At 39.1% G+C, this 24,092-nt stretch overlaps 2 protein-coding genes across 6 annotated transcripts in view; one reads left to right on the top strand and one right to left on the bottom strand.

Moving 5' to 3' along the window:
• The window catches only part of AAGAB (alpha and gamma adaptin binding protein), a 49,164-nt gene extending 29,320 nt beyond the window's left edge, over positions 1-19,844 (bottom strand). For 3 of the 5 annotated variants that reach the window (XM_090270823.1, XM_090270825.1, XM_090270822.1), the window contains exons 1-4: positions 19,711-19,843; positions 944-1,134; positions 705-801; positions 269-358 (exon numbers count right to left, since the gene is read on the bottom strand). In XM_090270823.1, coding sequence (XP_090126949.1) covers positions 269-358; positions 705-801; positions 944-1,134; positions 19,711-19,783 — 451 coding nt within the window. In that variant the 5' untranslated portion in view covers positions 19,784-19,843. Of the gene's footprint in view, positions 1-268; positions 359-704; positions 802-943; positions 1,135-19,710 lie in introns of all 5 variants that reach the window. The other 2 variants (XM_090270826.1, XM_090270824.1) reach the window with 1 other exon arrangement.
• LOC150016687 (IQ domain-containing protein H-like) overlaps positions 19,584-24,092 on the top strand; it is a 71,916-nt gene continuing 67,407 nt past the window's right edge. The window contains exon 1 of the mRNA XM_090268355.1: positions 19,584-20,114. Within this exon, the coding sequence (XP_090124481.1) occupies positions 20,064-20,114 (51 nt within the window). The 5' untranslated portion in view covers positions 19,584-20,063. The remainder of the gene's footprint in view (positions 20,115-24,092) is intronic.

The following is a 24,092-nucleotide window of genomic DNA, read 5'->3' on the forward strand; positions in this document are numbered from 1 at the left end:
AGTAGGGAAATGACTAAGATTTAAGATTGAAATCTTCTACCTTCATGCATAAGAAAAACAAATACTTCAAAAGTCCTAAAATGGGCAGTGAACCCCCCAAAACGAATTATTCAATTAATGGTAAAATTCTTTGAATTTTGCACAAGTCTTTTCAAGCAGCTGGGGGGAAAAGAATGTTTTTGAAGTTTACTGTGACTTTTCGTCCATGAATTAAATAATCTCATATTTCAATCCAAATGCCATGTTTTCTCTCAACATAAACACTTACCATCTTCCTCAGGCAGCTCTTCTGGACTAAGTTCTACCAGTTCAAAGCCATGTTTTATACACCATTCTTGAGCTTTTTGTCGGCTTACACCTAAAATAATATGCAAAAAAAAAAGAATCTTGATAAGTAAAAATATGAATATTGCTACAATACTATCCACAAACGTGTTTCCACTAATGTCAATGTTATTCTATAGGAACACAAAATAAAGTAATATAAAGAAAATGATCTCTCAAACGCGAAGTGTACATTATTTTTAAAAAAGGAAGAAAAAAGTAAATGTTGCAAGATTCTAAAGAGAAATAGCTGAAAATATTTTTGTAAAGTAATGAAGTCACATAAGATATGCTATGCTAAGTTAAGCTAACAAATGTACTGTGTTTACCAAGGAATGGCAAATGCATGTACAAACTACTATCCCATCAAAGTACCTTACCATTCTCAGACACTCTATCGCACACCAAGATCATCACCTCAGGTAACCATGCTTCTGCCAGTGGAAGCCATGAGGAGACACTATCAAGACCAGATTTCTAGAGGAAGGAAAAACAAAACAGACAAACAAAAGCATAAAAACAGACATTAAGAGAACTCTCTCACACACAAAAAAGGGAGAATAAAAAGCAAGCACAAGATAATTTCATATTCAAGACTCCGTGAAAAACAAAATCTTACTTGTGTGCTGTCAAAGTAAACCACAAATGCTTGGACAGACTCTGCAATCTCTGCAGTGACCAGAAACTTGTTTGGCACAACACACAGATTGATGTCCGCTGAATAGTACTTATTATCAATGGTCCAAGGATAAAATCTCACGGCATCACTGGCAGTTGCTTCCACAACAAGATCTTCTGTTCCAAGGATATCTAAATAAATGACACAACATTACCATGGGAAGTACAAAACCAGTGTACATTAGTCAATTTTCTCAATAAGATACCAGAATAATGTGGTACTTAAGCTGCTTCCCTCCACGTAAGGATTTTAAAGGGCCTCACAATTATTAGGGTATTTTCTTCTCTGATCATTTGATTACAAAAGTAATGGTGACATAATTTAACTCATTGGCTTTTTTCTTTAACAAGAGAAACACTACTGTGACTAGGTTAGGTACACAACAAAACAGTCATCTCACCGAACACCCAGAAAAGAACAAGTAAAAGAGAAAGACAGCTGTATTTATATTATTGCTTATGAACTTCATGAGAGGTGGAAGATAATAAGAATCCTAAAAAATCTGTAACTATGTCATATTTATTGCAAACTAAAAGAAAAATAGCATTACTGTTAACCCATTAAAATAAAGAGTTTCACATATTCCTTGGGTCAAATGCTTACACATTAATTAATAAAATAAAAGAATGAATTCTGATAAGTGACCCCAATTCCATTTATATTCAGCCCTGTTCAGATTCTTTGAAAGCCAAATCAAATTCTTATTTGACAAAGATACGTCTGGCAAAATTTAAATGTTTAATAGCCAAGCAAATAAAATGATGTAGAATATAACTAAATCTTTCAGAAACCCATGCGCAGCATGGGTATAACTAATGAAATTCTTCCATTAATAGCCAAAAATAGATGTGGTCATGGAATCATCAGAGCATTTTGCTTCCATATGTCATAAAATATTTAGAACTGCAAGAGACATTAGAAATTGTTTTAACCTACACTCTCATCTCTCATGTTCATATCTACAGATGTGGAAAATGAACTAAGCGAAGTAAAATAACATGCCTCTAATTGGATTATTATAAAAATGTACAGTAAAATGGCTACAAAGACCTTTTCAATGCACAATATTGATGAACATGTAAGGTATTTTTTCAAACTCACGGAAAGACACTGAAAACTAAAAATTAATTTTTAAATTCCAGAGCTAAGGGTATGTATCTGAAACACTGCCACAGTTTTTGCTCAACAAAAAGATATGGAAAATTATTTAGTCCAAAAGACTGCTAGGAATAATGTATAATAATATATAAGGTGTGTATGTGCATTTTTTCCATTGGTAACCTTTCATCATGTGGTTATTAGCAGGAACTGAAAATAAGAGTTTATTAGGTTGGCCAAAAAGTTCATTTGGTTTTTTCCATATGATGGCTCTAGTAGCATTTAGTTGTCTTTAACGTCATTAGAAACAATATTGTTAGACTGTATTGTGACAGCTGTCATATCAGATGCATTAAAAAAAATCAAAATTGGTGAATGTTTGTGTAGTCATTTAAATATTAATATGGAAGAAAATATGCAACATTTTCAGCATATTATGCTTTATTATTTCAAGAAAGGTAAAAACACAATTAAAATGCAAAAAACATTTGTTCAGTGTATGGAGGTTCTCTGTCAAAAGTGGTCTGTGAAGTTTCCTGCTGGAGATTTCTCATGGGACGATGTTTCATGGTTGGGTAGACCAGTTAAACTTGATAGTGATCAAATTGAGACATTAACTGAGAACAATCAATGTTCTATCATGTGGAAGATAGCCAACGTACTCAAAATATCCAAATCAATAAAGTTACTGGTGAAAATGAAAAATATGTCTTTTATTTTACAGAAAAAAACATACAAACTTTTCGGCCAACCCAATACCTTTGACATAAGGCACACTTTGAAACTAACTTTCTAAAATTTTTCAACAAAACCAGAGTTGTTACTTTTAAATTAACAGAATGTCTGGGTTAATATTTGAAAATCTGATTTTACCCTGTCTTTAAGAAACCAGCAGTTCTTTCCAGTTAATTTCTATGTAAAATCATAATCTTTATCAATTATCAATCAATTCCATAGCAACCAGCTGCAATGTCCCTCATGGAGACTTATGACAAGTTCAGGTAGAAAATAAGCAGAAAGAACACATAAGTTATTCAAATCAAGGATTCAATTTTCATCTAAATGTCTCATAGGAAAAACAAAACAAAACAAGATCAAAGTCTATGTTGCACGCAAAGCTAATACTCCGAACTCCAAGCAGGTGGCACAGCAACAGGCCAATAAAGGCACATGGAAGAAGGTAAACTAAACCAAAGAGAGTAGCAAAAAATGTATAAACTAATTGTTTTGAAAGAGTAGGCAGAGCCAACATACAGATCAGTCTTAATTTATAGGTAATTTTTTTAACAAAAAAAATTATTTTTAAGGGAGAAGCAGAAAGAGTAAAATAATGAATTCATTTGTTGTTAATGGGGAAAGTACAAGGAGCATCGGGACTAGCGTTTCTCCCATCACCACAATCTGTCAATTGGTATTTCCTACACGGGTTATATTGTTAAAATATGGAATAAAATTTTGGTTACGCTTTTTTCAAGACAGTGTCTTCAACTAACATGAAAAAATAAAATCAGTTAAAATGTCATACTTACTAACTGCAGTTTAGAATGTCTGGATCCATTAGGGACGGTTCATTTTATTAACGGATACGAGAACAAACCAATGAGTGTTACTCAGACCTCTTAAGATTTCAATCACATACTGTCTTTGATTTTCAGATGATAAAGATATTTACTTAACACCTAGAAAGAAGCTATTTCTCTTTTCTCTAAACCTAGATGAGAATAGAACCAATAAACTGGAAAAATGAATCTCACCATTCAATGTTTTAGTAGCTGGATTTTTTTTTAATTACTTGTGCTGCCTAAAACAATTTGATGGCTCAATTTACTTATTTTTAACATTTTGTGTCTAATCAGATACTTTCAGCAAGGCTGCATATGGACTTTATTATCACATCTGTGCCGTATTAGAACTAAAGAGAGAAGAGTAAAAACTGTTTCATTCTAGTTCTTATCATCAATATCATAATGTAGAGTTTAATTTAAAATATGTAAATGTCTATACCAAATATAGCTTTCTCCCTCATCTTTTGTATTTGATTCCAAATGTTTAACAAGTTTACTCTTTTCCAAATTAAAACAAAAATCACTAAAACACTTGTGCACATGGCTAAGAGTTTCTGGAGATCAGCCAGTACAATTCACTTATTTCACAGATAAGAAAACTGAGCCAAAAAAAGTCACCTGCCTAATGGGAGCAGAGCCTAAAATGGAATTCAGGTCACCAGCTTCCTTTCCTACCACAGTGATGCATTCATTACATGTCATGAGAGTTAGCATCCGAGCTACATCACACTCAAGTGTCTAAGGGTCACAAGCTACAACCAACCTATTGCCCTTTTATGAAAACCAAAAATAATAGGACGAGGGCACTAGAATACATGAGCCTGCAGCACAATTACCGATTAGAAAACTGTCTATGGGTTTTGGGTATTTCTATGTCAAAAGTGAGTCACTGTGATCTTATATGTATAGGGTGGGGGGTCAGGAGAGGTGCCAGACAGACTTCCAAGAAAAACCTTCGATGAATGGCTCTCCCTATTTTGCCCTCCACTAAACTGAGGCTGATGTAGTGAAATGATGCACGAATAAAATCAGGAGCAGCTTCTCCCTCCTCCTGGTAGATGTTAGCCTTTCTCATTCACACTGTTGACAGCCACCTGGTGGAGCTGTAATACATCATTTTCTAAGAGACGAATAAACACTAGGTAATTAATTGCTGGGCCTGTTACTACAAACTTGGTTTCACAGCTTAAAATAGTTAATTTGTAGTGTTCTCAGGTGAGAAGTTAAGTGTCAACTGAGATCCAGTAGTAAGGATAAACCTTTTCCACCAGTTTTATATGCAAGTATACATTTCTTTCCCCATTTGAGAAACTGTTTTACATGGCCACAAATTCTCCAGCAACTCCTATTTGCTTTCTCACTCCCTTGGTGAACTTCTTTCCCCTGCAGTTCCACATGAAAAGAAAGAGTCAAGAGAGCTGAAGAAAGCTGTGGGCCAAGGAAGCATTGCAGTTCAGTAATCCAACAACTCCCTCCTCCTCCTGCCCCGCCCTGCACTACTCCCCATCTATTCTAACATTCCTTCCCTCAGAGAAAGTGTGCATTCGGTAAGAAAGGAGGCAGCTAGTTTTCTATAGTTCAGAATCAATGAGGCAATATTCTCTTTAGGAGGAATTAGGAAGCCAACTGAAGTTCCAAGGTGAATTTCCAAGTCACCACAAATACCCACTTTCCCCCCTTCTCTCTCACACACGTATATACAAGGTGCGGCTAAAGTAGGTTTACAGTTGTTCATATGGAAACAATAATTAATAAATGCTAATACAAAAATAAACTGTTTCACATACTCATAACTGTAAACCTACTTTTGCCCTGCATATATATATCTCCCTGCCTACCCTCTCCCCTATCCATTCAGCCAGAAGACAAAATAAGCACATTCCAAACTAAGTACATTGATTCTGTTTTGGATTATCCATATCTCCTTCAGTAGTAAAATTAAGGACATTTTAATAGCAGTAGAATTAATGCACACTTAACTAATCATGGCATTCCTTGTGAAGAGAAGTTGCCCAGTGGTTAGATCTTATTTTCTGTGCCCTGAGGGAAGTGAAAGATGCCACCTCAAATTAAGACGACCCTTCCAGAAATCGGCGCTCTTCTGAGAATGCAGTCGATTTTATTCTTTGTCACAGAACTGAAACTGCTTTTACAGCCAGGTTTCACAACCTCAATCCCAGATACGAGTGTCTTTCACGGTATTCACTCTTCTGGCACCCAGGGTTCCTCTCCCTGCTCTTCGTCATGACAATACTAACCAGACCAGAAAAGGCCAGGTCATAAAACAGACAGCTGGCCCTCTGTGAGGAAGACAAATTAAACCTCACAGGTGTCTCATTTCCTCACCGGCACAGGGGGAAGAAACACCTCTCAAATGCTTCTTGAAGAGTAAGTGGAACACCGCATAAGGAAGAGGGCACAGGCACACAGCGGGCCCCCAGTACCGTTCGCTTCCTTCTCCCCAGCTCAGCGACAACACTACTGATGGGAGGGAAGGTTACGGGCACACTGATGAGAGCTGGTAGGAAACATTACAATTAGGAAATAACCACCACCTTTAAGCTGCTCTGGCCCCTCCCTTCCCAAAATACACCTTCTCATATTTTTCTTTTCCATTGTTAAGGCATAAACTGAGACAGAAGAGAAAGCAATTAGGAAAATTATAGGAGGCAGCAGAATCTGACGTCAGTTGAAGGAGAAAGTAGCCATTGAGAAAGCAAAGAATTGAGCAAAATGTGATTTGGGAAAAAAATATGAAAGTCAAGAGTTTTCATTAACTGGCAATAAATAGGCAAAGAGACTTCTAAAAACCATAATGGTTCCACATGTTGCAACCGGTTACAATTCCATAGCCACAATTCCATGAGTATATCATATAAGGTGGGTGCTGCTCTGGCAAATACTTGGTAGCAGTTATGAACTAACAGATGATTCCCCAAGTACTAGGAGTAGATGATACCACTGTGTGGCATTTAAAGGTTAAATGTGCAACGTTAATGTTGGGGCTGTAGACAGACAAATGTCAGGAAATTCATTATCTCTGATTCTCTGAGTAATCATCCTGCAGCCTCCTAATGCAAGTACAGTCATTACGTTTTGGGAGCGTCAAAAGTTATACATGGATTATACATCAGCGTCCCTAACGTCCGCATTGTTCAAGAGCCAGCCGTATTGCAATATCTGTTTCAGCCCATAGGACAGACCAATCGCTGGAGCAGTACTAAGTTGCTGAAGGAAGAAAACTGGGTTGTTAAAGCACCATACCACTATTTTACAACAGTACAGCAATTCTGGTTTGCTTACAACACTTAATTACCTTTCCCGTACACATTCTTTCTCTCTGGTCACATCTAAATTCATATATCCACATGTTTTGGGGCTCTTTATGCCATAGTGGAAAAATTTTAAAAGCTGAAGCACAGGCAATCCAACTCAGTCCTCCCCCTTATCCTCAAATTTACTTTCTCCCAAAAGCCATCTGGAACTGGACACCAAAGCTCCCAAGTAGAGGCGGGAAGATACATGGTCTCCACTTGCCCTTAGAAGAGCTCACAATGTGGTCAGAGACAAACAATGCACACAAAAACAAAGCTGGCAAGGAGAGAGAGAATACGGAGGGACCGTCAGCCTCTAACTTTTTCAGGCTGCATGCAAAGACCACTTCATCAACCCAGTGGCACTTGCTAATGGACAATCTCTACCCATATTTGAAGGGGAGGGGCTTCTTTGAATTCTATTTATTACTTATTTATTTAAAATCTAGTTCTAGATATACTTTAAAGCAGTGATTCTTTATGGGGAGGTGATGTTGCTTTCAAGGGGACGTATTTCAACATGAGACATTTTTGGCTGTCATGAGTGGGGAGATGCTACTGGTATGTAGTGGACAGAGGCCAAGACTACTGCTGAACATCCTACAATGCACAGGCGAGCCCACACAGCAAAGAATTACCCAGTCCAATATGTCAACAGTGCGAAGGCTGAGAAACCCTGATCTGAAACAAAAGAACTTGTCGAACTGACTTTGCTGTATTCATGAAACAAAATAAAAAAGTTCTGGAATGCGAAGTTCATTTTATTCTTTCTCATAGAACTGAAACTAACCTTTACAGCCAGGCATCATAAGCTCCTGCCACAGATACAAATGCCTTTCTTTCGTATCTGATAAAATGTATCTCAAATGTCTTCTTTAATCATCTTAACCATAAAAATTATCTGGCAATTAATCTTAGATGCTTTAAAAATAATTTACGATGGTAGTTTTCTGGAATCAATAATACATAAGCCTAAATAGGTCAATTATGAGATAAAATAATTTTTATATTAAAATGGTAATTTTTCATAAATCAGCATCGAGTAATAAAACCTCACAAAAAATGTCAATGTCTGCTCAGGACAACAATAGTATCTACAGCAAATGACAATTTACTGTGAAGGAAAATAATTATGTCAGAGATAAATTTCCCAAACAGAAAATGTTTCATAAAGAACATTTACTCTGTTGCCCCTGTATCCAAATACTGAAAATAAGCTTGGTCCATTGGAAAACATCACAAAGCTAACAGATTCAATATCCCAGTTTCCTAAAGGTCCTTCAAGAAGGGTAAAATCATAATTGGGCCATCCACAGTCAAAGGAACTTGAAAAAAGAAAAGAATGATAAAGTAGACTCCTACAAAATTAAAAAATGTTGCATTTCAAAGAAAACTAAAAGATAAGCCACATAATGGGTGAAAATATTTTCAATTATTTATAAGAGTTTTGTATCTAGAATACTATATATAAAGTACTCTTACAACTCATTAATAAGACAAAAACACAATTTAAAAATGGGCAAAAGATTTGAATAGACATCAGCAAAGAATACATATGAATCAACTATAGGTACATGAAGATTCTTAATGTCATTAGTTATTAAGGAAATGCAAATCAAAACCACAATGACATGTCACCTTACACCTTCTAGAATGGCTGAAATAAAAAATAGACATTAGCAACTGTTGTCAAAAATGTGGAGAACCTGGAAGTCTTATACATTGCTGATGGGAATGTAAACTAGTGCAGTCACTCTGGAAAACAGTTTGGCAGTTTCTTAAAATAGTTCAATAGATTCTTAGAATGTCCACAACAGAATTGTTCATAATAGCCAAAAAGTGGAAACCACCCAAATGTCTATCAACTGAGGAACTGGGAAATATTGAGTTGGGCATAAAGTAGTTCATTTAGTTTTTTTCTATATGATATTGTTTTTCTGTATGATTGTTTTGAACTTCACTTGAAACAATTTTGTTAGATTGTATTGTGACAGCTGTCATATCAGCATGAGTTTTTAAAAAGCATATCAAAATTGGTGAATTTTTATGCCTTTTTAATATTGAAGATGGAAGGACATAAGCAACATTTTCGGCAATTATGCCTTATTATTTCCAGAAAGGTAAAAACGCAACTAAAACACAGGAAAAAATTTGTGCAGTGTATGGAGAAGGTGCTGGGACTGATCGAAGATGTCAAAAGTGGTTTGCAAAGTTTCTTGGTACTATTGACATTCTGGCCAAATAATTCTTTGCTGTGGGGCTGTCTTATGCATTGGAAGATGTTTAGCAGCACCCCCAGCCTCTACCCAGTAGAAGCCAATAGTGGGAGATAGCCGACATACTCAAAATATCCAAATTAATAAAGTTATTGTTGAAAATGGAAAATGTGTCTTTTATTTTATGGACAAAACTAAATGGATTTTTTCTGGCCAACCCAATAAAATGTGGTATATCCATACAATGAAATATAAAGCACATGCTACAACACAGATGAATCTCCAAAACATTAAGCTAAGAAGCCAGACACAAGAGACCACATATTATATGACTTCTTTTATATAAAATATTCAGAAAAGGCAAATCTGTAAAGACAGAAAACACATTAATGGTTACTGGGGGTGGGAATGGGTAATGACTACAAATAGGCATAAGATTTCCTTCTAGGATGATATAGAAATATTCTACACTTAAAACAGGTGGGCCCTGGCCAAGTAGGTCAGTTGGTTAGAGCAGTCCCGATACACCAAAATTGCAGGTTCATCCCTGGTCAGGGTACATATTGTACAAGAAGCAACCAATGAATGCATGAATGGGTAGAGCAACAAATCAATGTTTTTCTCTCTCTCCCTTCCTCTTCTCTAAAATCAATAAAAACAAACAAAAAAGGTTGGATTTTATAGTGTTTAAATTAATTCCCAATAACTCTGACCAGTGTGGCTCAATTGGTTGGGTGTCATTCAACAAAGCTAAAGGCTGCTGGTTTGATTTTCAGTCAAGGCACATGCTTGGGTTGCTGGTTCGGTCCCCGGTTGGGGTGCATGCAAGAGAACCTATTGATGTTTCTCTCTACTCAATGTTTTCTCCCTTCTCTCTCCCTTCCCCTCTAAGAATAAACAAATGAAATCTTTAAAAAAAATTATATCCCAATAGAGCTGCTTTAAAAAAATCATGGAAGCTGGAAGATAATCCTTTCATTTTACTGATGAAGTAGGTGACTACAATACATGTTTGAGATATTTATAACAATAATGGCACATGTAAAGACACGTGGTAAACATTTGTGGAATAAAAAGTTAACTTAAAGTTGGATGGTTAGGAAGAGGGTAGCACTCAGTGCTCAATTCACACATTTTTTCCCCCACAAAACATTCTGAACCCCAGCAGAATTCAGAAAGAATGGCAGTTCTTTAATGTCGGCATAACAGTACTGTTCATTACCAAATGATCACACATTTTCCTGCTCTCAGCATGCTGATTCCGATTCAAGCACAATATTACTGTTCCCTACCTCTGAGTAGAACCAGCCTTCGAGTCTGTCTGGAAAATTAAACCTTAAATAGGTTATTTGTTAGTGAACCTAAAATACCATAAAGGCTCTTTAAGAGTTTCACAACTATCGTCTCTGTCTTAACCTACGTCAATCTTGCTTCCTGGATAAGTAATTATTAGAGATGTGTTTGTGGTATCTGTGTACACTGACTCCAACATAAACACAATGTTGTGTCCAGGTTATTCTTCTTGCCAGGCATATTCAAAACAATTTTCATACTTTAACCTTTTAAAAAAATGGTTTTACATCAGATTTCACTATTTATTGAGTGTCATTATTTGTTGAGGAATTACACAGGTCAAAAGGCAGGAAGTTGCTTAAGTCAAATGACCACTGCATACTCTCTAGATGTTTTTTTTACCTCTTCTATACAAAAAGAAGCAGTTAGATGGCCCTGAAATAAACATCTGAATATAGATACACTCAGAATCTTCTGGATGATACAACACTCATAAATGGTTTTGGTGCAACATGGGCTGATGTGTGGTACTTTTCCACTGGTGTTTCTCTTCCTATTCTCCACCCCCATTTACTGGAATACCATTTTTAGGAAGACTCAAGGAAAATCGCAATGCTCAGTGCAGCTGTCTATAAAGTTTGTTTTCACTTAAAAGTTAAACCAGGTCTGTGACATTATCAACGATGCTTTATTTACAGGCAAGAAGAATATCAAATGCCTCACAACTGGATGTCTTCCCAATAAGACAGTCTTGCAAATTTAAAGACTGGTTTGTGAATTGTGTTGTGTGAATTAACATGTGTGTGTTCTTTCTGTTTTCATAGGGCATAAGCCTATAATTTCATTACCTGAGTGATTGTCTGTACATACAAGCCTCACTTAAGAAGCCCATCTGCATTGCTGCCTCCTGAGACTCAACAGTTTGGCTGAACTAAGTGGTTGGGTTGGTGAAATATGGGTTGGTCAGTGGGCTTCACTTTAACAGAGTTTATGGCCTAGGACCTGATGTATCTCTGGCATAGATCCAGTAAGGTGGCCAGGTCTTCACTTAGTGACTACTACTCCTTCCCTAGAAAATCTAACTTCCCCCAGCCAGACCTCAGAAACACCTCACAAAAGGTCCCAGAATAATCCAGCCAAGGTAAAAATTTTTGAGGTGTTAAATCTCAGACAAACCTTAGAGATAGAGACTGGGTACGGGGACGCAAATGCTTGGGTAGAATGGGTCAAATTTACCGTTAAATCCCTGAATAAAAGCAACTGTTATGCATGTACCACAGGGAGACCCCAGGCTCAGGTCGTACCGTTTCCACTAGGCTGGGACTCTGACCCCTCGGGAACGGCCTGTATGCTCGCTCTCTACGGGGATGAGAATGCACGGGGAAACGAGACTTGCAGAAGCTTGTCTCTCCTCTTCCCTCTATAAGGAGTAATGGGACTCAGTCCCTCCCTCCATACTCAGTGGGGCCCATGAATTACTCTTCTTGCCTCTCTAGGTGGGAAGCGAACTCGGGTACCCCTGCGGAAGAACTCCTAACATGCACTCATACCAGATATGTGAGCCACCTTCACAGTGGGGCCGGCAACTATATTCCCCTCCAAATCCCCAGAGCAGATGTCTGGTGGTATTGTGGGCAGAGGAGTCTCTGAAAATCCTACCTGACAGGTGGAGTGGAACCTGTGCCCTTGTTCAATTGGCTACCCCATTTACCCTAGCATTTCCAAAACTGGTCCAGACTGCCCCTGTTAGGAAAAAGAGGTCAGTGGCGCCTGGTGGATCCTTTGATCATCATATCTATATTGATGCCATTGGGGTCCCCAGAGGAGTTCCAGATGAGTTTAAAGCTAGAAATCAGATAGCAGCAGGGTTTGAGTCAGTGCTCTTCTGTTGATTAGATAAACTATATTTATTATAACCAACAGAGGTTTATCAATTATACTAGGAATACTATAGAAGGAACAGCCCTGGCTGGTTTGGCTCAGTGGATTGAGCGTCGGCCTGCGAGCTAAGTGTCGCTGGTTCGATCTTCCAGTCAGGGCACATCAGAGAAGGAAAACTGACTCCAAAAAACCTCCGCTGCCTTGCGGCATACCTCTTCAGGGGAAAGGCTAAGGGAGTAAACCCCGACAGAAAATCCGGAGCCGGAGTCCCTAAGGTGGTTTGATGTTGTAGTCAACACCGGCAACTCCTGCGGCGCACCTGAAGCCAAGCTGTATTGACTCCGTCTTTCCCTTGGACCCTTCAGCTGCGAAGAGAGGGGGGGTCTGCTGCATGGGCAACAGCAGACCCTCCATATCACCCTGCCCAGGCTCTGTAGCTTCAGCTCCACTGGAGAGGACACTCCAGCATCATCGCAAGATGTCGATTCAACACGGGAGGAGACAGATACCGTGTCACTCCCGAGTCGGACTGCACAGCCATTCTCGGCGGTGCAGATAGACTCTTAAGAAGCTACACCATCGTCTCTCGAGACGGACGGCTGCCGACGACGACGACGACGAGTCTAAAACTTCAAATGAAGAGTCAAATTCCCTACTCCACAAATAAGAAAACAAACTGGGCACTAGTAGAAGCATTTTCATTTATTATTAATCATCTACTAAGGCCCTAACTACCATAAAAGAAAAAGTGTAAACTTATTATGAGCAATAAATATTTCTGTAGTAAAATTTTCTACAGTAATTTCTCCTATCCCTACCTTCAACTTGAATATATGCAGTTCTGGTTGCCAAGAAGGCCATTGTATTTCACATATATAAAAGAACTGGAATCGAATCTTGGCTTCCCAACTTTTATGAGCTGAATACCTTAGAAAATCACCCCTTTGAGTTTTAATTTCACACATACAAACATGTATGCTTGAGCACACACACTGGAAGACAACATAGATGTGTTTTCTAAGTCCTGTTGGGTCTGGAGAGAATATAAACTCATACTTAATCTTTCTCTCCTCCTTTGGTTGATGACTTCACATTATTCTTTTAATAAAGATAAAAATCGTAAGCCTTCTTTTAATGTTAATTGAAAATTGTAAAATACGTTGTCATGGCTAAATACGAATCAAAGTTCACCTACCCACATTACCAGCTGAGATCACTGCTTTAATCCAATCACCTACTGAATCACTGTGATTACAACTATAGGTCCTTGTGGTAGATCTGCTGGCCCAATCTTCCTTCCTTTCAAGAAAATTAAGGGTTGGAAATATACAATCCAATCAAAGACAGAGTATTCCTACAACAACAAAATAAGCAACTTTGCTTAAGTAAAAGTTATTACTTATTTCCAGAATAAACCAAAATATTCCACTCAGAATACCTTAAGCAGCTACAGAAAAATACAAATTAGAAGACCCAAACTCTTATCCCTGTTCTCCTGCTAGACAATGCTGGCTAAACTGTACAACAGTCCCCTATCTTTGAAATAAGAATGTCCTACTTAGTAAATTACTTTAAGATCCTTTTTGTAAATATAGAAGTCTCATAGACCTAGAAACAGTCTTGCAGATGAATGAAGGTTTCCCAAAGAAGCAATGAGCTGGCTTTGTCTGTGTAATTATTTTAAAACCTTCTTTTAGGGTTAATATTCTCTACTTCTTTTTCTTTTTTAAATTTATTGTTATTCTATTACAGTTGTCCCAATTTCCCCCCTTTGCCCTCCTCCGCCCAGCCCCCACACCCCAGCTCCCAGTCATTCCCACATCGTTGTCCATGCCCCTGGGTCATTCATACATGTTCTTTGACTAGTCCCTTCCTGTTCTTTCCACCATCATCCCCCTCTGCCCTCCTCTCTGGCCACTGTCAGTCTGTTCCATGTTTCTATGTCACTGCTTCTATTCTGCTCATTAGTTATTTTGTTCATTAAATTCCTCTTATAAGTGAGATCAGGTGGTATTTGTCTTTCACTGCCTGGCTTATTTCACTTAGCATAATAGTCTCTAGTTCCACCCATGCCATCACAAAAGGTAGGAGTTCCTTCTTTCTTTCTGCTGCGTAATATTCCACTGTGTAAAGGTATCACAGTTTTTTTGATCCACTTGTTTACTGATGGGCACTTAGGCTATTTCCAGCACTTGCCTATTGTAAATAGTGCTGCTATAAACATAGGGGTGTATAAATCCTTTTGAAATGGTGTTTCAGCATTCTTCGGGTATATACCCAGCAGTGGAATTGCTGGGTCAAAAGGCAGTTCCATTTTTAATTTTTTAAGGAAATTCCATACTGTTTTCCACAGTGGCTGCACCAGTCTGCATTCCCAACAGTGCATTAGGGTTCCCTTTTCTCCACATCCTCGCCAGCATTTGTTGTTTGTTGATTTATTAATGATAGCCTTTCTGACAAATATGAGGTGATATCTCACTGTGGTTTTAATTTGCATCTCTCTGATGGCTAGTGATGTTGAGCATTCTGTCATATGTCAATGGGCCATCTATATGTCCTCCTTGGAGAAGTGTCTACTTAGGTCCTTTGCCCATTTTTAATTGGATTGTCTTCCTGGCGTTGAGTTGTATGAGTTATTTATATATTTTAGAGAGTAAACCCTTGTCCCATATTATCACTGGCAATTCTCTATAATCATTTCTTACACCAATGCCACCACCTTAAATTTAAATAGTCCTGATTGCTAACAAATAGTTCTGAGAACAAATTTCATTCACACATTCCATGCATACAAACCCAGAATGTGAACTTAGGCTCCAGCACTTCTTACTATTGGATTGGCCAAAATGTCCATTTAGTTTTTTCCGTAACATAAGACACATTTTCCATTTTCACCAGTAACTTTATTGATTTGGCTATATTGAGTATGTCAGCTGTCTCCTGCAATTGGTTTCTAGTGCGTAGAGGCCAGGGGTGCTGCTAAACATCTTCCAATGCATAAGACAGCCCCACAGCAAAGAATTATTTGGCCAAAATGTCAATAGTACCAAGAAACTTTGCAACCACTTTTGACACACTCAATCAGTCACAGAACCTTCTCCATACACTGCACAAATCTTTTATTGCCTTTTAGTTAATTTTTCCTTTCTTGACATAATAAAGCATAATACGCTGAAAATATTGCATATCTTCTTCCATCTTTAATATTAAAATGGCTGCACAAAAATTCACCAACTTTGATTTTTTTTTTAAATGTATGCTGATATGACAGCTGTCACAACACAACCTAACAAAATTGATTCTAATGAAGTTAAAGACAACTAAGCGCTACTAGAGCCATAACACAGAAAAAACAATGGACTTTTTGGCCAACCCAATACAGTGTTAATAATCACCAACTATAGGTATCAGGTTCTTCAAGGAAGTGACCACATCTCCCAGAGTACTGTAGCCATCAGTACTTAACAAATATTAACAAATATTTACTTAACAAATATTTCTGAGATTGGCCTTAAAAGGACTTTCTATTCCAGTAATGAAAATTCAAATACATATTCAGTTGACCCTTGAACAATGCAGAGGGGGCAGGGGTTGTTAGGGTCCACCCCTCACAACCAACAAAAATACCCATATAACTTTTGACTCCCCCAAAACTTCACTACTAATAGCCTACTGCTGACCAGAAGCCTTACTGATAAGTCAATTAACATATATTATACATGTTATATGTATTATATACTGTATTCTTACAATAAAGAAAATGTTATTAAGAAAGTCATGAGGAGAAAATGCATTTACAGTTTTTTTAAGTATATTTTATTGATTATGTTGTTAAGAGTACTTCCAATTTTTTCCCCTGTTGCTCCCCTCTGCCCAGTAACACCCTTCCCTCCAGCAATCCCACCTCTCTTAGTTCATGTCCATGGGTTGTGCATGTAAGTTCTTTGGCATCACCCTTTCCTATATTATTCTTAACATCCCCCTGTTTATTTCGTACCAATCGATTATGCTTCTTAGTCCCTGCACCATTTCCCCATTTCTTCCCCTCCCCACTCCCAGCTGATAACCCTCCAAATGATTCCCATACCTATGATTCTGTTCCTATTCTGGTTTGCTTCGTTGGATTTTGTTTTCACTTTTTAGATTCAGTTGTTGATAGTTATGAGTTTGTTGTCCTTTTAGTGTTCATAGTTCTGATCTCCTTTATCTTAAGTAAGTCCCTTTGACGTTTCATATAATAATGGCTCCGTGATGAGCTCCTTTAGCTTCACCTTGTCTGGGAAGCACTTCATCTGCCGTTCCATTCCAAATAGTAGCTTTGCTGGATAGAGTAATCCTGGTTGCAGGATGCCTTTCATCACGTTGAATACTGCTTGCCAGTCCCTTCCTGCCTGCAAAGTGTCCTCTGAGAAATCAGTTGATAGTCTTATAGGCAACCCCCTGTAGGCAACTCTCCGCCTCTCTCTTGCTGCAGGACTCTCTCTTTATCTTTCACCTTTGGCATCTCAGTCATGATGCATCCTGGTGTGGTTCCCCTCTGGGTCCAGCTCGCCTGGGACCCTCCATGCTTCCTGGACCTGTATGTCCATCTCCTTTGCAAAATTTGGGAAGTTTTCCTCATTTTTTCAATTCTTGCTTCCTTATTCTGCACTGGTTGACTATTTTTTCTTCCTTATGCTCCAAATCATTGATTTGAACCCCGTTTCCTTCCCTTCACCGTTGGTTTTGTGTGGATTTTCCTTCGTGTCACTTAGCATAGCCTTCACTTCTTCTCTTATGCATTTGCCGTACTCAAGCATATCTGTCAAGCCTGTGAGCATATTTATCACCAGTGTTTTGAATTCTGCGTCTGTTAGGTTGTCTATCTTCTCATCTGTGAGGCTAGGTATCTCCTCGTTGCTTAGTTCTCCCACTGGAACCTTGATCCGTTTCCCCTTTTGGGCCATATTTCTCTGTCTCCTCATTCTGACAGGCTCGTGTTTTTGTTTACCTCCGTGTCCCAGGTAGAGTTGTTACTCCTGTTACATTGTAAGGGGTGGTTAGGGATTTGTCAGTACAGCGTGACCTGTTTCACCAGGTTGTGGCTCTGTATGTGGGGGAGGTGTCCGAGAGGGAACAATGCTGCCTGCCCAGCACTTGCCCCTTTTCCAAGCACCTCTCCTACTTCCGCACCAGACTAGCGCCCCTCTAGCTGCTGCCCTGGCGTCGTTCCCAGAGTGGGTGGGTCTGCGGACGTTCTAGGACCGTGGGGTCCCTTTAAACAAGCGGACTCTGATGAGACCGGCAGTTTCTGCTTCCACCCCCACCCCCACTGGTCTGCAGAGTCAGAAGCAATGAGGCTTGATTTTCCCTGGTGCTGGAACAGTGAGCTTCGAGGTCCAGTGAGGAGCTGGGAATGCTCCCCAGGTGTGCCTCCTGACTTTTTAAAATCTGGGACTATGCTTTCTGCCCATCCGCCACTGCTGCCACCACACCGCATCCTCTCTGCCCCAGCTCCACCCCTTCTACCTGTCTGAATGAGTATTTCTTCTTTATATCTTTGTTTGCTGGACTTCCATGCAGTTTGATTTTCTGGAACTTCTGGTTGTTTCTAGTTTTGAGGTAGTTGTAGTCCTTCTTAGTTGTGGAGGGAGACACAGCGTATCTGTCTATGCTTTCATCTTGGCTGGAAGTCTGCATTTACAGTTTTTATTGAAAAAAACCCACACACAAATGGATCCCGCAATTCAAATCCATGTTGTTCAAGGGTCAACTGTAATTCTTTTGAAAAGTTAAATACACAAAGAAATCTTAAGCAAATTTTGATATGTTCACTAGATGTAATATGTAATGAAAACTAACATATGATGTAATATTAAATTAAAAATATCAAAATAAAAATTATATATAAAATGTTACATATAAAATATATGAAATAGTTTATATAAACATATCTATTATATAAATCACATATATTTAATGAGTCCATAATTTTATATATTTAAATGTATTTTATATATTTAAAGATACAAAATATTTTTAAATTTATATATTATATATTTTTAAATTACATATAAAATGTTAAAATTATATATGAAATCTAATTATAAGTTTTAAAAAATCTTTGCATTGGCAAAATATCTGGAAGGAAATACACAGGATTGTTAACAGTATTTGTGTTCGGGTGATGAGACTATGGATGACATTCTTCTCCATATGCTAAATCTTACTTAAGGAGTATGCACTACTTCTATGAAACGTTTTTGAAAAGAAAGGAAACAAATGGGAAGAAGCACTCCTTAGAGGTAAGGAAATGAAATAATTAGAGCAGTTAGTTATCATTTAGTAAGTGCTATAAACTTTTACCTTCTAAGGAACTTTTTAAGTGATCATAAATGATAACTAAATTATAGAATATTTGTGCTACAGGAACATCCTGCCTAATTCTGTCATTCAACAGGTTCAGAAAAAAATATTTATAGTTGTATGATGCTTTGCAGTTTACAAAGTGCTCAAAATGTCCCATCACCTGTTCTTCAAATAATCCTGTGAGATAGGTTCATATGCCCCGTTTTAAGAATAGGGACACTGAGGGTTGGAGGGAGGATGTGCTTTGATAACTATGTGCCAGCCTCTGAGTTAAGCAGAACCATGTGAAAATTATCACCATTTGGTCGATAAGCAACCGAAGGTCAGAGGTTAACTGCAGTGCTCACTATCTTACAGCTGGGGACACTGCTCTGACTCGAGGCCACACACTGAAAACAGGAAGAGCTGAGCCTATAACCAGTTCTGTGCCTTCTCCACACGGGTCTCCTCGCCCACGGTTCCTTTCAAGGGCTACTTTGTTTGCCAGCCACTAGAAACGTCCAGAGGCAAAGGGACACGGCCCAGTAATACCCCAAAACTAACGGTGGCAGAGAGCTTCCGGAAGAAGGCAAGGCAGTGAATACTGACAGAGTGGCGGGGACAAGGCTAACAAGTCTTAACAAACATTAAGGTGTAGCCAGGGGAAACAAACTCTCTACCTCAGGAGCCGGCCATACACTCGCATAACTCGGTACAATTTCCAGAGTGCTTTTGGGTTCATTTCAAAGGATCCCCACCACAATCCGTGGGCTGGGCAGGCGGAGGGATCGGTCCCACTGTGCCGGAAAAACTGGAAAAACGTCACAGCGGGCGGGGCAGGCAGAAGAGCACCGAGCGAAGGGGCAGACACCTGGGGGGACTGGGCCAACGCAAATGGAGGAAGAGCGCAAGATCGCAGCAGGGACAAAGGCCCGGAGCGAGGCCGCGGCGCTGAGGCTGTCGCCCGCTGGGACTTAGAACCTCCAGGTCCGCCTAGGAGCCTCACTACTCACGTTGCACCAGCCGGTCTCCGGTAAAGGTGGAGGAGCAGCTGGTGATCAGCGCACAAGGAAGGCCCGCAGCCATAGCTGCACTGCTGAGCCGGTTCAGTCACGGAGCCGCTTCCGCCTTGGGCTGTACCACAGCAGCGGGGACGCGGGGGCAACATGCCTGGGAGGGCGCGTTCTTGGAGTGGCCTGGCTTCCTGACTCCTCCCGTACCCCCTCTTCCGGTTACCAGCGTAGGACAGGCCGGGCCTAGCGTGGTGTTGCCAAGGGAACGAGTTCCCTGCTACGGAGGTTTCTGAGCTTGGAGACCCGGCTTGCTGGGGGACGTAGCCCTCCTGGAACCTAATCGGACACTAACCATGGCTCAGGAGACTGAAAACTGCGACCCCATCGGAAACATCTTAATCCAGGTGGGAACTGAGCCCCTCCCACCCCAGCCCAGCTAAGACACCACCTAGCGAGCCGGGCTGCGCCGATGCACTCGATGCACTCGTATCCAACCATTTGGAGCGCTGCCCCCAGACTGCCTCAAGAGCTCCTAAATTTACCGACCCAGCCCTCGCTCACCAGCCTAACTCATCGGTGGGTGCCGTACCCGGAGGGTGCGCTCCAGAAGCGCTACTCCGCACTGGTAAAACGCCAAGACGCTTCACCTACCCCCGGATCCTTTACTTCTCAAAAGTACCCCTTACACGGAGGCACCATTTTAAAATGTCTTGTTCTGAGAAATCTGAATCCATGGATGTAGGGGAGCAGGGAAGTACAAATAAGACACATTTGGGGAAGTGATACATTGGAGGAGAAACTGAAATATGGGAGCTGCTTTTCTTAAGCACCCCAATTTTTTGGATCAAAAAGCCCCTTGCAGATAAATAAGCCCAAGGGTTGTAATGTATAGCATGGTAACTATAGTTAATAATGCTGGATTGTATATTTGAAAGTGTCTAAGAGACTAAATCTTAAAAGTTCTCATCACAAGAAAAAAATAGTAACTGTGCTAATGGATGGTAACTAGACCTATTGTGGTGACCATTTTACAATGTATACAAATATCAAATCATTACGTTGTACACCCGAAGTTAATGTAATGTTATGTCAATTGTATCTTAATAAAATAAAGTAAAAGTCCCTTGCTTGGGAACACACACATAGGAAAATATATTAAAAATAATGGATTATAAATCAAGTTAAAGTTTTGAATATAAAATGTGAAAATTTAAAAGCTTGGGGGAATAATTTTTGCTGAAGGGGTAAATACCAAGAACGTCTTAACTTTTCCAGTATAACTCAGTCTGTGAGAGTTACCTTCAGATTTTCCTGAACTGGTAAAAAATTATTTACATGTGTAGTTTTAAAATGTTTCTACACATGTGACCACTTTTTACTCTTATATTTAGTTCCATTTAACTAAGGCTTGGAGTAATTTTCCTAGGGTCACTCTATGAGGACTCTCAGTCAGATCTGCAATGGGTCTAATTTTTCTTTCTGCTGGGATTTTTATCTTACCTCCTATCTAGGAGAAACTTCTGGAAATTCACCTTTTCCAAAATACAAACCCCCTAAACTTACCAATGTCATAGACTTCCTTCCCCATTATGAACCATACCCAAATCTTCTTTCCTCGCGTTTTTTTTCACCATCACCCTAGAATGAGTTTAGTCAAACTGCCAAGTCTGGGGAAACAGTCTTCACAAGCCCTCCCTTCTGCATCAACCTCCAGTTCAGGAGCCCCCAGAAGCACCCTCACTTCAGACCAGCTGTCTATAATTTGGGAAGCCTGACCACCTCACATTGGCTAATTTGCTAGAATAATTCACAGGATTCAGTAAAACACTACGTTTACGATTACAGTGTTGTTATACTGTAAAGCTACAAATAAAAATCAGCCCAGAGAAGAGATATATAGGGCATAGCCCAAGAGGGATCCAAGCAGGGCTTCCAGTCATCCTCTCCCTATGGAATCAGGGACAGCATCGCCTCCTCCCAGCCACAATATGAGTATGACCGTGTACAGAGTATTGTCAACTAGGGAAGCTTATCTGAGACTTGGGTGTCCAGAATTTTTACTGGGGCTCAATCGCACACTGCCCCACATGACTGACCTTTCATCTCCAGCCATTCCCCGAGGTCAGACAAATGTTTTCAGCTTTCAGTTCCTCGAAAGGTTGGAACTGATACCCCATCATAAATCACATTGTTGAACTCTCTGGTGGCCAAAGCCTCCAAGCAAAGACACTCCTCTCAAGCAGGACACTGTAAGGGCCTACAGATCACACCCCAGTATCTAAGGGCAAACGCTAGACCTCTCTTTAGGTTAGGTTTAATTATGCACTACATTTAGCCGCTTCCAAATCCAGGGCCCATTTTTATAGACATCAAACAGCTAAAACACTAATGGAGACTCCAACCCAGAAGAAGCCAGTTCTTCCCAACAGTATACTTCATTTGAGCACAGGAGCAATTAAGTTTCTCTGTAGTTTTCTTTATATCTCTAGACCTGAGATAACTCAAAAAGAGGCCAGAATTCAGGGAGAATTCGCATGCCTAATTTCACACCTTCTCTTGAGATAATTCTGCTTCCCAGGGACTGCTCCCCTTGTGGTTTGGAATAATGTAGAATAGTGCACTGACTGAAAAGCAGAAGTCTTTTCACTTCAGAATGGGATCCAGAGGTAGCTGTTTGGTCAATCTGGGGTACAACATTACAGTACTGATGTCACTTCACCTCTCTGGGTCTGTTTTCTGCACGATGCATACGTTGGATTAGATACACCTCTAACTAAACTGATTCAATTTCCCCAAAGCTATGTAATATCTCTTTATTGTAAAGTGGAATTCCTTCACTCTCAGCTTAGGCAATCAAATTGTTTCTATATATACATTATATATATTCAGGGGTGGGCAAAAGTAGGTTTATAGTTGTGAGTATGTGAAACAGTTTATTCTTGTATTATTATTATTATTGTATTATTTATCATTATTATTAACCTGCTTTTTCCCACCCTTGTATATAACATTATATAGTTGTATGTGATATCCTTCAAATTTCCACTTGCTTCACCCTAATGTGGTATATTTGGTCTGTGTCTCAATCAGATACATTAAGCAACTCTTTGGACCAGTGGTTCTCAGAGTGTGGTCCTAGAACCAGCATCATCAGCACCAGCTGGAACTTGTGAGAAATGCGAATTTTCGGAACCCTCTCCAGACGTATCATGTCAGAAGCTCTGGGAGTGAGGCCCAGAGCTTTGTTTTCACACAACTTTGATACATGCTCAAGTTCGAAAGCTACTATTTAGATCATATTGTAAAACATAAACTGTAATATGATTTTAAAGAAAAAATCACAATAATCAAACATAACATAGTATAATACTTGAGAGAATCTTTAAATACAAATCATCAGTGCTCTCATTATAAATTCTGTGTGAGTTATTATGAAAACATCTGCCTTAGATGTTTAGATTTTCCAGCATAGTCCTGATAGTGAATATTGTCCAATTGTCAGATTATATATTAAAGTCCATGTTTTCCTTTTCAGTTCAGAAAATATGATTGTTATCTCCACAAAGAGTTCCAGTGGGAAGCATTTTGTTACCTAAACTTCTTTCACTTTTAAGTCTAAATGGAGACTTTTTACCATTTTAACTGAATCTGTCCTCACCTAATCAGAACAGTGAGGCTTTTACTATAACAATAATAATCATCATTACAATTAAAATGGTAGTCAACATTTATTGAGAGCCAGATGCTGTGCTGAGAGCTCTAGATTTTCTCAAGTCTTAGCAACAACTTAGGCAGGTATTATTTTGTCCCAACTATACTGTATAAGGAGCTAAGCTATGAAGAGATAAAGAAACTTGCCCAAGGTGATCAATCTTAGAAAGGTTATGGCATGTTTGTGAAACCATCTTGAAGAAGTGTGGTGGTGACTCTGCAATGTTCCCTAGATGCTTGCTTTTATTAGTAACTCTTAGAAGCTTTGGTTTCATACTTTATGAATAATAATGTGGTACCTTTTAAATATCTTTATATATATTTGCTTGACCCAAATATTAAACATATATTTATGCAACAAGGATTACCTAGTCTTGCTATCAATATTTTCTTCTTAATTAGTTTTGAAAATCATATTTTAAAAATTCAACAGTTGTATGTTAACACCAATCTTGGAAATACTGGCTCTAAATGACACCTTGATATTATTTTCTCACCAATCCTGCTGTCTACTTTGCCAGAAGTATACAACATAAAAGTGATGAGAATGATTCAGCCAAACCCTCTCTATAGCCGAGATGAATAAAATGGGAATTATGAGTCTGCTTTGGATAATATCGAGTCTGGTTGCATGGCTCTTTTAAATTCTAGAGCAAATTTTTAACGTATTA

Source organism: Furipterus horrens, unplaced genomic scaffold (assembly GCF_987537825.1).
Source record: "Furipterus horrens unplaced genomic scaffold, mFurHor1.1.pri manual_scaffold_3, whole genome shotgun sequence".
NCBI lineage: Eukaryota > Metazoa > Chordata > Mammalia > Chiroptera > Furipteridae > Furipterus > Furipterus horrens.